The 14937-nt window shown below is 32.9% G+C and overlaps 1 protein-coding gene across 1 annotated transcript in view; it reads left to right on the top strand.

Annotated features, from left to right (window-relative positions):
* Window positions 1-13403, top strand: part of LOC124361901 — a 66455-nt gene extending 53052 nt beyond the window's left edge. Inside the window, exons 3-6 of the mRNA XM_046815956.1 lie at window positions 569-655; window positions 5547-5630; window positions 7033-7173; window positions 9958-13403. Of these exons, the coding sequence (XP_046671912.1) occupies window positions 569-655; window positions 5547-5630; window positions 7033-7173; window positions 9958-10056 (411 nt within the window). The 3' untranslated portion in view covers window positions 10057-13403. The remainder of the gene's footprint in view (window positions 1-568; window positions 656-5546; window positions 5631-7032; window positions 7174-9957) is intronic.
* The last annotated feature ends 1534 nt before the right edge of the window (window positions 13404-14937 follow it).

The following is a 14937-nucleotide window of genomic DNA, read 5'->3' as shown; positions in this document are numbered from 1 at the left end:
ACTCTATCAGTGGTCCTTTTGTAGATTATTATAAGTGACTTATAGTACTAGTAGTAACAGTTATAGTGATGGGCGATTCATATGAATCCCTTTAACCATTAGGCATAGGCTTCTGATCAGATTTCCTTTCCTCTTTTTTTCTGAATCATGGCGGGTTTGAGTGCTAGCGATCGTTTGATTGTTTTAGATGTTAGATGAATTTATGAACTATTTAAGATCCTTGTTAAGTCAATATTTTTTTAAACATAGATCGAACTGGTTTTGGATAATCAATTTTGTATCAGAAACATTACGGGGTATAAACAAAGAAGGGAGTTTTCAAAATTGTTTTAATTCAAATATTTAAACGATTAGAAATGTTAATTCACTATAATCGAGTACAAAATCAGTTAGAGCATTCTAATAAATTTATTTGTGTATTAAACAAATCATGCTTCTAGCACGTTACACCAATCAGGAGGTCTTACTTAAAGAATCAATGTATCTTAGTTTTCTTTTGACTGCTTGTATTGGTTTCTCATTTAGTTCAACTGTACTATTTATCTTGCTAATCCTAAAACTTTTTCAGTCTCACAAGCCAAGAGTGATCAGAGCGATAAGCACCAGAAGACGTCAACCCAGTTTGTTCTTTCTCGTTGGACAGTTTTTTGGACAGGTAAGTATCGTGATGAACGTTATTTTACAAATATGGAGACGTATAGTTTTAGTTTTAAGTTGTCTTTCCTATTGAAATCATTGGGCACGGAAAAGATATTTGGCTGTGTCCCTCGTCATGTCCTTCACCGCGCCTCCGTCACACCTCTCCGATAGTGATAATAATGATTTTTAAAGCAGTAGTCGCAGTTCTTTCGAAATTTTAATGAAGGATATTACAAATTTAGCCTATAATAGTGTCACAGTTATTAAGCTATCTCGTCCGTCAACACGAACCCTTCAGATAGACGTGTGACGGGGTCTGGTCCGGGCCCTATTAAAATTGTCCGAAAAAATTTGTGTGAGAACGGGCAAACTCTGTTACAGGATGACACGTCTACAGGTGTGGAAATTCAGCAAAATTTGTGGACATAAAACTCGAATAATTTATGATAGAACTAGGAGTTTGGTTCCAAAATTGTAAAACGTCCAGCGGTGTCTGTATTATATTAGTTTTTGTGCCAGTTTTTGTACTTAACGGTTTAAAAATTTTGAACTGTTAAATACAAATGTTATTACTATAAACTTTGTGACACATAAAATAAAGTGGGTTAGTTAGTCTAGGTATAATTACCCCTCACTATAACAACATGTTTCGTTAGAAACATTATTTAAATACTGTTATGAAAGCCCATCTTAATGAAAAAAGCTGCTAATTTGTGCACATAAAGTTCTCGAAATCGGATAGCTTCCTTGACATTTTGTATGGCATTTTTTGTGAATTAAGGAAAAACAAAGGGATGAAAACAAACATGCCTGAACGAGCCATTCCTTCCCAGAATACAGCCAGAAAAACTATGAGACCTATACAGGGTGTACATAAAGTCCTGCACAGGTATAATATTTTCTAAACGATAACAGATAAATAAACAAGATTTGGTACATCAATACTACACCTAAAAATCTACTTTTTGAAGGAACTATCAGTTTTCTGTAATATCATGGGGACGTCCCGCAAGGAATCAGAAGGAAATCTTAAATAGCAGCATAGGTCAATATGGACATCATTTTAAAGGGCTTATCTAGCAGAGTGTAATGCCGCAAACCGCACTCAAAAAGATTGATCCAGTAAAAAATGGCGGCTGTTCAAAGATTTTACTTGGTTACATTTTATTAGTAGCCATAACCCCAGTAAAGGAAAACTGCAACCAAACGAATACTGCAGCTAACTACTACATTATGCTTGTCAGTTGTACAGAAGTGAATTATGACATTAGTTATCCTCAAGGGTTACAAATTTGGTCCTAATATATTGATAACGGGGAAAACCTGATAACAGTAACAATTAGAAATCTCTTATCTTTGGGTCGCAGTTAGGACTTTCCTATTAGCCAGTCTATTCATAGTAGGCTATTCTAGTTTTCTTGTTTTAATAGTGCTGTCCATCCATTTTTATCAGTGCGCTTTAGTACAAAAGAGTTTGTCGTATTGCTTGTAGTTCTTCAACTACACTATGTCGCTTGACGAACGTGAACGTATAGACGATCACACGAGGAAGCATGCCATTTATTTAATGACTACTTTCACGAGAGGCAGCCAATTTCTAGAACAACTGTAGGGAGAACTGTTCAACACTTTATGAAAACAGGAAGTGTTTCCGATCGTCATAGGTCGCTGAGATTTCTAATTGTTACTGTTATCAGGTTTTCCCCGTTATCAATATATTAGGACCAAATTTGTAACCCTTGAGGATAACTAATGTCATAATTCACTTCTGTACAACTGACAAGCATAATGTAGTAGTTAGCTGCAGTATTCGTTTGGTTGCAGTTTTCCTTTACTGGGGTTATGGCTACTAATAAAATGTAACCAAGTAAAATCTTTGAACAGCCGCCATTTTTTACTGGATCAATCTTTTTGAGTGCGGTTTGCGGCATTACACTCTGCTAGATAAGCCCTTTAAAATGATGTCCATATTGACCTATGCTCCTATTTAAGATTTCCTTCTGACTCCTTGTGGGACGTCCCCATGATATTACAGAAAACTGATAGTTCCTTCAAAAAGTAGATTTTTAGGTGTAGTATTGATGTACCAAATCTTGTTTATTTATCTGTTATCGTTTAGAAAATATTATACCTGTGCAGGACTTTATGTACACCCTGTATAACGCAAAACCTATTGTAATAGATAATTTTTTAATGTGGAATAAACTTACATTCAAAGATTTTTCACTACTTCCCTTATACAGAAATCACAAGATAACCATGGATGTAAATGCTTTTTGGCTTAATCTTTTTCAGCTTAAGTACGCATGTATTTTCTTGATCGGGGTAAGACATCTGAATGAACTAAAACACCAAAAATACTGCAGAAGAGAGTTAGGCACTTTTTAATCTGATTAGTTTGTTTTCGAGATCTACATATATATGCTATATATTTTCTTGGTCGGGGCAACAACGTAAACTCAACAAAATCATTAAAGACAATTTGACTGCAGTGACTTTTCATTCGTACGTAAGTATACATAATTTTTTACCATAATAAACAAGTTACAAATACTGGCACTTTAAATATCTTTAAAGTGTGGATGTAGATTGCGAAGGTCGCTAGTGGACGCTTTTTGGCCGGAGTAAGTCTTGAATACCAATTTATGTATATGTTTTCTTTATGAGGGCAAATTTAACTGTGACACCTGTAATATATTTCACTTAAATTGAATTTCAATTGTCGGAATAGACACTTTTATATCGTTTGAAAACGCCGTAGCTTAGGTTTTTCAGTCATACTTATGTAAACATACTTTCTTTATCTGGAGGCTTAACTTATGGTACTAGAAATTCCTTAAACCGGGAGTAAGTTACTATGCCCAAAATTAGACGCTTTATGGGCGAAGTAGGTTTCAAGGATCTATATAATTACGGTATATATTTCTTAATCGGAGTATTAGAACAGATAAATTCAACTGAGGCACCAGAAATGTGATTGATCCGAACCAGAAATATATGTTCCAACATGCACAAAACCTTAATACCTTAACCAGAAACGATTTAATTTACCTTTTAGGTCTCTTAAGCATGTGTTTTGAAATAATAATTACTAGGTATATGCCTGGTACTTATGTTTGAAAACTATCATAGGGCTGCGTCATATTACATCATAAATGCTTTCACTAAGAAGGCCACCAACTTCGATTTTGAAATTTGCACGTGAAGCCAAGGTTAACTGCTAGTTTTGGATAAACATATGAACCAGTACCATGATACTGGACAAGTTTTACGATCAACTACAAAAATGCTTAGTATTATATATCTTAAAACACCCCGTACTTTATCAAAATGCACTTTAGAAGTTTATTACGAATCATAATGTAAATGTTATAAATTGAAGAGCCACCATGTCATGCTATCAAGCTTGACACAAATTGACTAGTGATCTGTAGTGGCATCGGACCGAAGTTTTGTGGTAAACCATAATCGTTGTAGAACAGTCTATCCTCCGACACTAGCGATATCTCGATTTAATGCGATAAACCCGCTCGGATAAAATACAGTGATTTACAACGTATACCCTCTAAATGCGAAATAAATACTCGCTGATGTATGTACATTGGAAAATCAAGGGACTACGAGTAAAGAAGGTTAAGTACCAAATTGTTTGTTACCTGTATGCTTTATATCCTAATAGTTTAAAGAAATAATATGACTATACATTATATGATTTACTGTATTATTGCGTAATGCAGTTTTTGTTGGTCGCAGGTTGAAAGACAACTGTTCGATTGAATTCGTTTGAATGTTTTTATTAATTGATAGGGTGAGTGGATTTAATAATAAAAAAAGGCCTATGTAACATTTTTGTACATTATGAGTAAATCATCACGGATGAAGGGCTTATGTGTAAAATTAAGTTGTAGCGTAATGAGAATAGACTAAAAACTAATAATAAATGAGATACCCAGAGGAAGAAGAACCTATTTGCATTTAAAATACTAAGCGTTAATTGAATAAAGAACAGTGTGAGCCCTTCTTTCATGTTCAATACCTTGACCTGCATTAACATTTGCCCTTCAGGCATACAAAATAGCCATGCCAGTAAGACTGAAGTAACGCTTGTTTGTTGTATACCCAGTTGAACATGACAACTAATAAGCATTTTATTCCTCTTCAAATAGTGAATATGAATTCTAGAGATAAATGTTAGTGGGTAACACTTTCATTGAAGCTGGACAGGTAAATTTCTAACAATTACCTTTAGCCCTAAGAGAAAAGAAGCATTGTTCACCCAAGATCAAAAACTCTAGGAAGAGGAAAAGAAACTATGAAAATTGGAAAAATAATAAAGCAGCCATACCTAGAAACATGACTTGTCATGTTATATATGACATGTCATCTCATGTGACTAGAGGTCATATAAGCTGATAAAGTCCCTAAAAAAGCTGTTGCAGTTGGTGGTTTTTGTCCAGAAAACTGTAAATTAATCTGTTCCGAAAATATTTACAAACTAGCATTAAGAACATATAATGTCCACTTTTTGTAAACTGGACGTAATTGGTAAATAAAACTCTGTTGTTTCTAGTCAAACAGACAGAAAAAGGAAGGGTGGAACCAAACATAGGCAGTATCCTATACGTATTTTGTAACTTGTGGAAGAAATCAGAAATTAGCATACAAACGAGCTCTAACGACTCTTTACCAGATTGGTGATAAAAAGTGAGAACTATTCAAGACAAAATCCAAAAGTGGTTTAAAAAAAATACAATTATTATGGTATTGCTTAATTTAATGTTTTGTTTGTTGAAAGACAACTGTTTGATTGTATTCGTATGGCTGTTTTATTATAACCTACCGATCCAGAATTAGAGCTTCCATTGTTCTGACGTTTCATTATGCAATGTTTACCTTTCTGTCGACAGACAATATCGGAGACTAATCAAGCCGTCAGAAACATTACCAGGATATTCAATGATCAATTCACCACAACCACACCGTCACCTGACGTAAGTTGTTTGTAAAGTTGCTATTTATAGGTTAGGTTGCTGTTTACCCTGTGGTGAAGAATGTTCCTTCAAATTTACTATGCTTACTTTTACAGTAGGTTAAAATATGCCATTAGAATCTGGGGTTTGTCAAGTGAAGTTTTAAGAGTACTTAAACTCCAAAAGAAGATTGTCCGCATTATGTGAATTGGATCTCACAATATTATGACTATAAGTACTGACAGGTAATAAATACAACATCAGAGATGCTAAAAGGCTCGACATCGCTATGGCTATAAAATTATGCTATTTCTCCCTGTAAAAGGTTAATCGTACTATCACATTCTTTTGCCAAGTGGTCAATTTAGAGGCCTACATAAAATTGGTTTGGAGTGTGAATCGTAACGGACTATTAGTAAAGATATGCATAAGTATTGTATAGAACTGGACCATTCTAGCCGGCCAAAATTTGGAGTGAGGAATGGTTTGGTATAGATCTAATAGAACCTTTAAATGATCTATACTAAGCAAACTAGACCCGCCCTAAGGTGTGGTCACAAATACAGCATTTCCTTCGGAGAAAGTTCTGTTAAACATATTGACTATTTTTTTTTTTTTCAAATTAGTTTAACCATACATAACGCCATGGGACTGAGTAATTGCGTGTTTGGTGAGTCGTACAGGTCAAAATGAAAGAACATCCTTTACGGTGTCAAAAATAATTCCTTGAATATTAGTACTCCTTAAGAATTGTCAGATTTTGTTAGGTAAAAGCTAAAAGTGTGAAGTTTAAACTGGTTAAAGTACATCAACATCGGTCCTAAGAACTTACTTTTTGTTGGCCATTAGCAAAATGTCATTTTTTGAAGGGAACAGTCCAAAATCTGTATCATTCATGTATATATTCATCTGTATATTTGTATCAGCTCTTGCTCAAACTTACATCTTCATGTAAATGGCATTAAATCAAAATTATCATTGTTAAAACAAGGTTACAAACCACCAAAAAGTTTAATGTATCAATTCATTATTTATTTTTAGTAAAATAATCAATTATTTTATTTTTATAATTGATTATGTTATTTTAATAATTAATTAATTATTTGTATAATTAATGTTTTATTTTTATAATGAATTATTTTATTTTTATAATTAAATATTTTGTTTTTAAATTATTGATTAATTATTTAATTTAGTTAGCTATAAAGAATAGTTTTTATCGTTATCTAAGTTAATTGAACTATTTAATTGAGTTCTAACAACGTATTTAAGCCACAGTAAGATGAACGAGAAAATTTACATTTATAGAAAAACAAGCCATAAAAATGTACTAGCCTACTTGTGATATTGAATGTATTCTTGGATTTTAAGTCCGATAAAATATTAGGCCATCTATATTATATATTGGCGTAATCTTATTCAGATGGTAACAGAAGATGACTCAAATTCAACCACAGAGAAGCCTCCAACTCCAATTACGAGAGATCAACTGTTCAGAATTCTAGGAAACAACTACCGAGGTCTGGTGCGGCTTTTCAACTCGGAGTGGCAGGCTGCAGTTGAGGTTAGTTATCTGTAATGACGGCTGATTTGTGGCTTTGGTTTATCAGATATAGGTCAAAGTCTTTGAATCACTGTAGTTTACAATACTTGGAAATTATGTGAAAATGGTTACGTTTAGGCTACAACTAAAAATATAATAAATAAAATATTTTGGATCCGTCAAAGTACGATAAGTATTGATGAAACAATAACTAACTACACGATAAAAATAAAAATTGGGACAAATTTAAAAACTTAGGCCTATGGTTATATAATTTTAAAAGCTTTTATGTTTAGTTATGTTATTATGTAAATAAAGTTTCCAAAAGTATAACAGAAATTAATTTAGGATAGACATAACTAAAAGAGAGATGTGCCATATGAGGTTAAACGTGCATTGCTGACAAATTCATCTAAAATTATCTGTATTTAGAAGTTTAACTAGATAAATTATTTTCGACATACTACTACTGTTCTTAGTTAACTTCGATGTACATTTATATAAACAATATATATATATATATATCTTAGACAGCGGTTTATGTTGTGTAAATAATTTTTAAAACTTATCTTCCACCATTATGTTCTTGTGTCATACAATACCATGCAACTTAGCAAATACTTACTTTTGAAACATTGTAGGTACCGAATTTTTGCAGATAATTTCCTTTCAATGAAACTAGAAGTCTCTTTCCGCATAAGATATAGTTATTTATTATACGTTGATTCCTTGAGTTCATTTTGTAAAACCAAACAAGACCCATCACTCAAAGTGTAAATTTGTTTCTGCTTTGTAAATACTGCTTGCGCGCTGTCTAGCGGCAAACGATCAAAACTCTTGAGTATAGGTAGACAGTGCTGAAGCGTAGCGGCCTTACACTGAAATAGCATGCGACACTGCCAGTAGTGAGTAGCCTTGGAAGTAACGTGAGTTAACAATGGAGGAAGATGTTTAGCTATTACTGTATCTGTACATCTTATCTGTTGTGTTTACTTATGAATCGACCCTTCGCTCCTCGCGTAGAAAGCAGTGGCTGGGGCTATTTCATCACACCAAGGACGTAGCTAGCGAGGGAGTCGGGACCCCCCTCCCAATTTTCAATTTTTTCAATTGCTTTTTTAGTAAACGATTATTATTATGTAAATAAATAATTCAGTATTACTGAAATGTACTGCTGAAAGATCGTTCTCAAGATTGTATTGGGTCAAGGTTTTTAAGGAACAAAACGAGGAATGAGTGGTTGACTGCACTTGCCTTACTCCCTGTCCACTACGGGAAAATATCAATTTCTCCAGAGCAAGTACTACATACCATAGTTTGGATGTCAAGAAGAATTTAATTTTCTAAAAACTCTTTTACGTATTATCATTTCTCAATGTGGATTTGTACACTGTGTACTATGTTTTGTAGACAATAAAATCATCGTTTTTTAATTACATTACTACATAAGTCAAATCAATTTCGATTATTAATCCCACACAGCTTGCTAAATCAGTGCCTCCACAATAATTATGAACATTGATCGTCAATACAACCTGTTCAAATACATAAAATCTTTGTGCAGAATTCATTATTTTGCTTCTTAAATTGGAATGTTTCCGGGAGAGCCCCCCAATTTTGTCTTGTACCCCCAAATGTTTTCGTGGCTACGCCCATGCAACAGACGGATTACGTACAGATGATCGTGTGAGCAGTGTATCTAGCAGTTGACAAGGGTGAGCGGGAAGGTAGTGTCCAGATTTTAATCAACAGATTAGAGATCAATTTCGCAGTGTTCTCCTTACTTGTTAGATTGATTTAAAGCTACCTCAATATTAGTTATCTTATCACCCACAGGTATCGGATTCGACTGGCAGGTAATTTCACAATTATGTTTGTCGTGTACCACCTTTGCTGTATATCCAGATGTAACATAAACGCATATAAAACAAGTTTTATCAAACTACCTTCACCTTTGTTTGTAGCCTAAATACTGTGTATTGTTGGACCTAGTGTTTAATTAATAACAGTATGTTCCCAACCATTGAACACCCGTTTTGGTGGCTGGTGGATTATGAATTATGACCCTATCGATATTGTATTGAGTGATTTGTTTATTTTATTAATTCCATAAATCTAGTAAGGTGAGGTTTTATCTATTGCCCCACTGACCTCATTTTGCCAAGAAGCTTAATATGAGGTACATGGTCAGTTGTTTGATTTAGGTATGTACAACCATTAAAGAATTATTAAACTGTATATAATGTTTTAAATATTAGGTAGAGAATATGATCTATTGATAAATTGCACTGCAGTAAGTTTTACAACCCTGAAAATTGCATAACAACCACTTCCACACCACAATATTTACTAAGTTCTTAACTAATTATAACACCCTGTCTGGTAATTAAAGCTTAGGTGTTATTAGTAACAATATACTGTGTAATTTGACAAAAATTCCAATTTGTGAAGTCAATTTTGTAGTCGTTACAAACTTGTAAAATTACATACACCCTGTATCTCGTATTATATACTCTTTAGCAGACAATTATGAGAATAAAATAAAGTGTAATACATGAAATTCAGATTTTCAGTTCTTGATTTTGATTTATGGATTTGTGGTACAAATATTATTAAGACCTACGTTAGATATATTTTTGTAGCGTATGACTCGTATAAAAATGTAAGTCAAACCAGTATTAATCAAATCAAACTAAGATTGTTGCTTGTGAAATTTGTGCTTTGTATAACATGACCTGGAAAACTTGGAACATTTGTAATCAAACCAAGTATTTTTGTTTCGTTTGAAATTTCCGTTTGTTTCAGCAATCTGGTAAGAATGTAGCCAGCTTCAGGAAAGAGCTACGTGAAGCGATCAGGCCATATTTCTCACCAAATAGAAACCTAACCAGGAATCAAACTTAATTTAGTCTGTATTTCATAGTTAAACATTATTTAGTATAAAGGCAGATTTATTTATTACTAGTATCATAAACTTGTAAATTATTGTGTGTTTGTTTCTTAAATGGTCTATACTCTTGCAAAGGTAGAGCATTGCAATGTTCGGTTAAATGGAAGGTAAAGCCTCTGGTTATAAAGTAATATTATTCCTATATATAAGTAAAACTGATTGATATCAAACTGCAGTATTTTAAGAAAGAAAGACGATTTGTTTGGTCTGACACTTATTTATAAAAAGGTTGACCTCAACCACCACCGCCAGTTTAAGCTTTGATGGTCCTTTGGCTTTCCCAGACAACCACGATGTATACTGTAAGTGCTTCAGACCATGCATTGCGGAATTGATTTAAGTATCGAGCACAGAAAGGATGGCTTATGTATGTCTGACCTGAACACTGTTCCATAACCCTATTCAATAGTCAGACCTAGTAATGTATTTTGAACAAATGACAAGTTATTACTCTGCATAATTGTGTATTACTTTGTATAATTGTATATCACTTTGAATAATTCTGTTTACTGGTCCTAGTTACTACCACCCCACTGAGATTTCAGTGGGATGTCTGAACTGTCTTTGGAATCCAGATAACATAAAAGAACAATATTGAGACAAACACAACTATTAAAGCCTGACATCCCACAAAGATTAGTAAGTAGGATCAGTCTGCAGAATTTGCTAGTCATGTAGTATACTGAACGCTAGTGGACAGTGTCCAATGAGACTATTGGATTCTCCTATCTTCTCTGTGATTGAGACCAATCATACAGTATTCTCATCGAACACGATTATTCAAATTAGTCTGAATTGTACACGATTCAGTTGAGTTGAGGCGTGACTTCTGGGGAATCATGTCAAGGGGTTTCCCAAACAGCCTTTGAACTTCTTGAACAGATAGGTTGACTAAGATAGAATTGCTTTGACAATATATATATATATTATCTCTCAAATTTCCATAAAGCTGCACGCAGGCACACATTCATACACATACAAACAAACTAAATTCGTGGGGTCAAACCCTAGGATTGCAACACTGCCGCGAATATCAATCCCGAATGTGTTCCATGAACTCGCCAACTGAGTAAAAAGCACAAGACACCAGATAGTGTTTTATTTGGGGTTTAAATTTGTTTGGATTGGTTTCAAAATTTAATGTCTCAGGGGACTGTTAATGAGTTTGATTCCAGCTTGAGAAGGGAGGTGTTCAAATGCTGCTGTTCTATGCTGTTAAGCTCTCCCGAGCTCTTGTCTTGTATCTATGTATATCACTGCCCTGTGTCAAAATACACTTAAATCGACAGTAAAATGAAGTCTTTAAATTGTACAAGCTGGGTAGAGTTAGCAAGTTGTACTCCCTGAAGGCACTTCAACAAGACTCTCTCAATTATGCGATGATCGAACAGCTTTTTTTTGTGGTCTAAATACTCTTTCCAAGTTTCCATGTTTAATATGGTGCAACTACCCCAAAGAGAAATTTCAAAGGACAGGTATGGAAATATTAATCTGTAGTAAGCATCATTAAAACATCAGACTTACAAAGCTTTGATAAATTTCAAAGGACAAGGAATTCCAGATGCCAATTTAGCACATACACTTCCAATGTGAAATTTCTACGTTAACCATTTATCTGGATCTCTAAGAGATCTTCATCTGTGTCACGTGTAGAAGTAGGGTGATTTACATGAAATTCAGTATTTAGTTACCAACATATATTGTAACTTAGTTTTGTACGTACATCCATTTCCTTTCTTATCATTTTGTGTTGCTGCCAATCAAAAACACAATCCTCACATAGGATCAAACCCACAGTCTGGTGTAACATAGACCACTGGGTGACCAAAGTGATTTCATTTGCTTTTGCTCCTGAGAGTATAAAACTTATTTCAGCAAAGAAAAAGTTTTCATTAAATCTTGAAAAGTAATTTTAACATCTAAAACTAAAAACCAATTTGAACAAACTTATATTACAGATATTAATCTGTAACTCTTTTTTATCTACTACATATTCATAACTCTAGTACAACACTATTGACAGCTAAAAAGTACTTATGTTCTTGAATTCAATCAAAGTATCCTTCCAATCTCTTCTAATTTCAAAATTGTTGCTATTATGAATCTTCTATATTTCTTTGGCTATGCCAATGATTATCGATCCATATTTCAGGCAATTGTAGAGTAGGCAATTGTTATGGGTGCATCCATAACATTCCCATTTCCTCAATTCTACGAAATTCTACAGTAACCCTTTACTCATTATCACCAAAAGACACTTCAACTAACAATGGAGCAAGGAGCAGACAGATTCGTATTTACACACCAAGTCACCTTAACAAGAAATCAACCAAGGTTTGGCCAAAATGTATTGGTATCTTAAACTCAACTCTCACCATTAACAACATTTTATAAAGTTGTGAACACTTACAGTTTGTCTATCAGCTGAGACAATTCAGACAATAGCCATGTAATGGATAATATTTTTAAAATCTGTACTGATTTTTAAAATTTCCCAAGGCCTTAAAGAGTTCAATATTCAAATGCTGTTTGATATTACCTCACATTCCAACGGTTGGCAACTTTCATTTGACCTAGAATATTTTTGCTCTACCCCTATACATATTACACTTATAAGTATACCATATACCAAGTATGTTCATAATTTATCATATGTATATTTAACATGAAATTAGATATTTCCAAATATAAATTATAACGTTAATTGAATTACAATTACCTTTAAATACTATTACAACATTGGTAAACTGTTCACATATATTGCAATTTGCTCAATATAGTTAATGCAGCTTATATTGTTAACTTTAATACTACTACTGCAAGTGTACCTACTGAGTTTAAACGAGTCAGTATTACATTTTTTGTTTTTAAAAGGAATATTAGGTGCACTCCGATTCCCGACACTTTTAATTTTAGTATCATTTTTACGAGGTCTCTCTATTGTTTACTATAGATCTATATTTCTCATATTTCTTAATAATGATGATTTTGTAAAATACCGGATACAATGAGGATTTATCATTCAAATTGCACACCAGTGATATGGGGATGTTTTCATAACATAACGTTGTAATGTATTTAATTGTTATTTGGAATAATTTTCTATTGTTGTATAAATGTAGATACCTTACGACTTATATTTAGTTGTTTTTCAGATTTCTATGTATATTTGTAATCTTCAATATTTTTACTGTGCTTATTATTTAAGAACTTTTATTATTTAATATTTCATACTAACAGAATTGCAATACAGTACCCTACTTCCAGTATTGATCTGTTTCATTAAATGTATTGTACACAATTCCGCCCTGTATTATTTATATTAAACACTTATTTGACTTATACTGCAGCTGACTGATTTTACTGCTGTTGTATTGTGGCTGCTGAAATATCACATTCACATGCCACTGAAGGTGATATAAACATTTTATGTTTTTACATTCTTGTGGATATGTGGAATGTGGATAAGTGTTCTTTTCATGCAAACTTAAAATAGCTTTTTAAGAATGTAAACCCGTTATTAATGCCAAAAACATGTTTTTTGTGGGTACCTTTTACACTTGAGACACTATAATTTCTCACATTTTAAATGTTTTAGACTATTAAATTCGTAAATAATACTTCTACACCAAAAAAATTATTGTAGTAAAAATAATAAAAAACTAGAGCACAAAGTACTTTGTGACCAGATTTGTCTAATATATAACACACTAGAGTTTACAGAAAATTACAATAAACACATGTTCATAAATATTTTCATTAATACAATGAAATCGTGTAGACCAGAATAATGCTTCCAGGAAATTAGATTTTCTAAACGACTGACTGCATGCAAATTATCACATAAAATGTCTACCAACAAAAGGAAAACACTTTGTCCCTTAATTTAAAATAGTTTATTTTATTGTTTTTAGTAGACTGATGTGAAATACATTCTTTTTAACATTGTAAAGCCTATATTTCACATTTGTTAAAACAAAATAAACAAACAAACAATATTTTATAGCATAACGATAAACTTACATTTTTGTCTATTGAAAGATTATATGTATAGAAGATTCCTTAGGAATCATTATACATTTTTTGAACATAGTTATTAAATTATAGTGCAACTTTCAACGTGTTTTACCCCAGTATTCTACTCATCTTAGTCTAATAGTTACGAGACCAACCGATTCCTTTATATAATTTCCTAGCCACGATGTGTCTGATAACGCAGCAAACTACAACATCGCATCCTTGGGCTCCAGACAGAAAGACCTGTGCACTAGTTGTCTACACCACCAAAACCAACAAGAAATACCATACCGTTTCTACATAAAATACAATGGCACCAAAGATGAAGTTTGGGAAACTGAAATTTCTTATCCTACGCATATGGATACGACAAAATCTGTATTGTTTAACTAGTATTGAGTCCTTGTTTCGATGTCTTAAGAATTGATCTTAGCGAATTGACCTTAAGATTTCCTCCATAAGAATTATGTTAAACCTTATGCATTTTACAACATTACACAAATATATAATCATAGAATCAAGAGAGATGTCCCATTTTACATATACAAGTAATACCCATCTAAACGCTTTTATTTTTTGTAAAGTGTATACTTTTCTCTAATGTTTAAATTATAAATTTTGAAATATTTTTACTGAATAACCTATAAAACTATTAAAAAATGAAAAACATAACCAATCATTGCGCTCGCTCCACGTACTTATTCGTACCCACCTCTATTTTATTAGAAAATTAGCAAAAACAGGGCAAAAACACACAATTTATCTGAAAATCTTATAATTTATTTATAAATAAAATTCAAAGTGTTGTAAAATAGAAT

This window comes from Homalodisca vitripennis, chromosome 5 (assembly GCF_021130785.1).
Source record: "Homalodisca vitripennis isolate AUS2020 chromosome 5, UT_GWSS_2.1, whole genome shotgun sequence".
Lineage (NCBI taxonomy): Eukaryota > Metazoa > Arthropoda > Insecta > Hemiptera > Cicadellidae > Homalodisca > Homalodisca vitripennis.
This window is presented reverse-complemented; position numbering and strand designations above follow the sequence as displayed.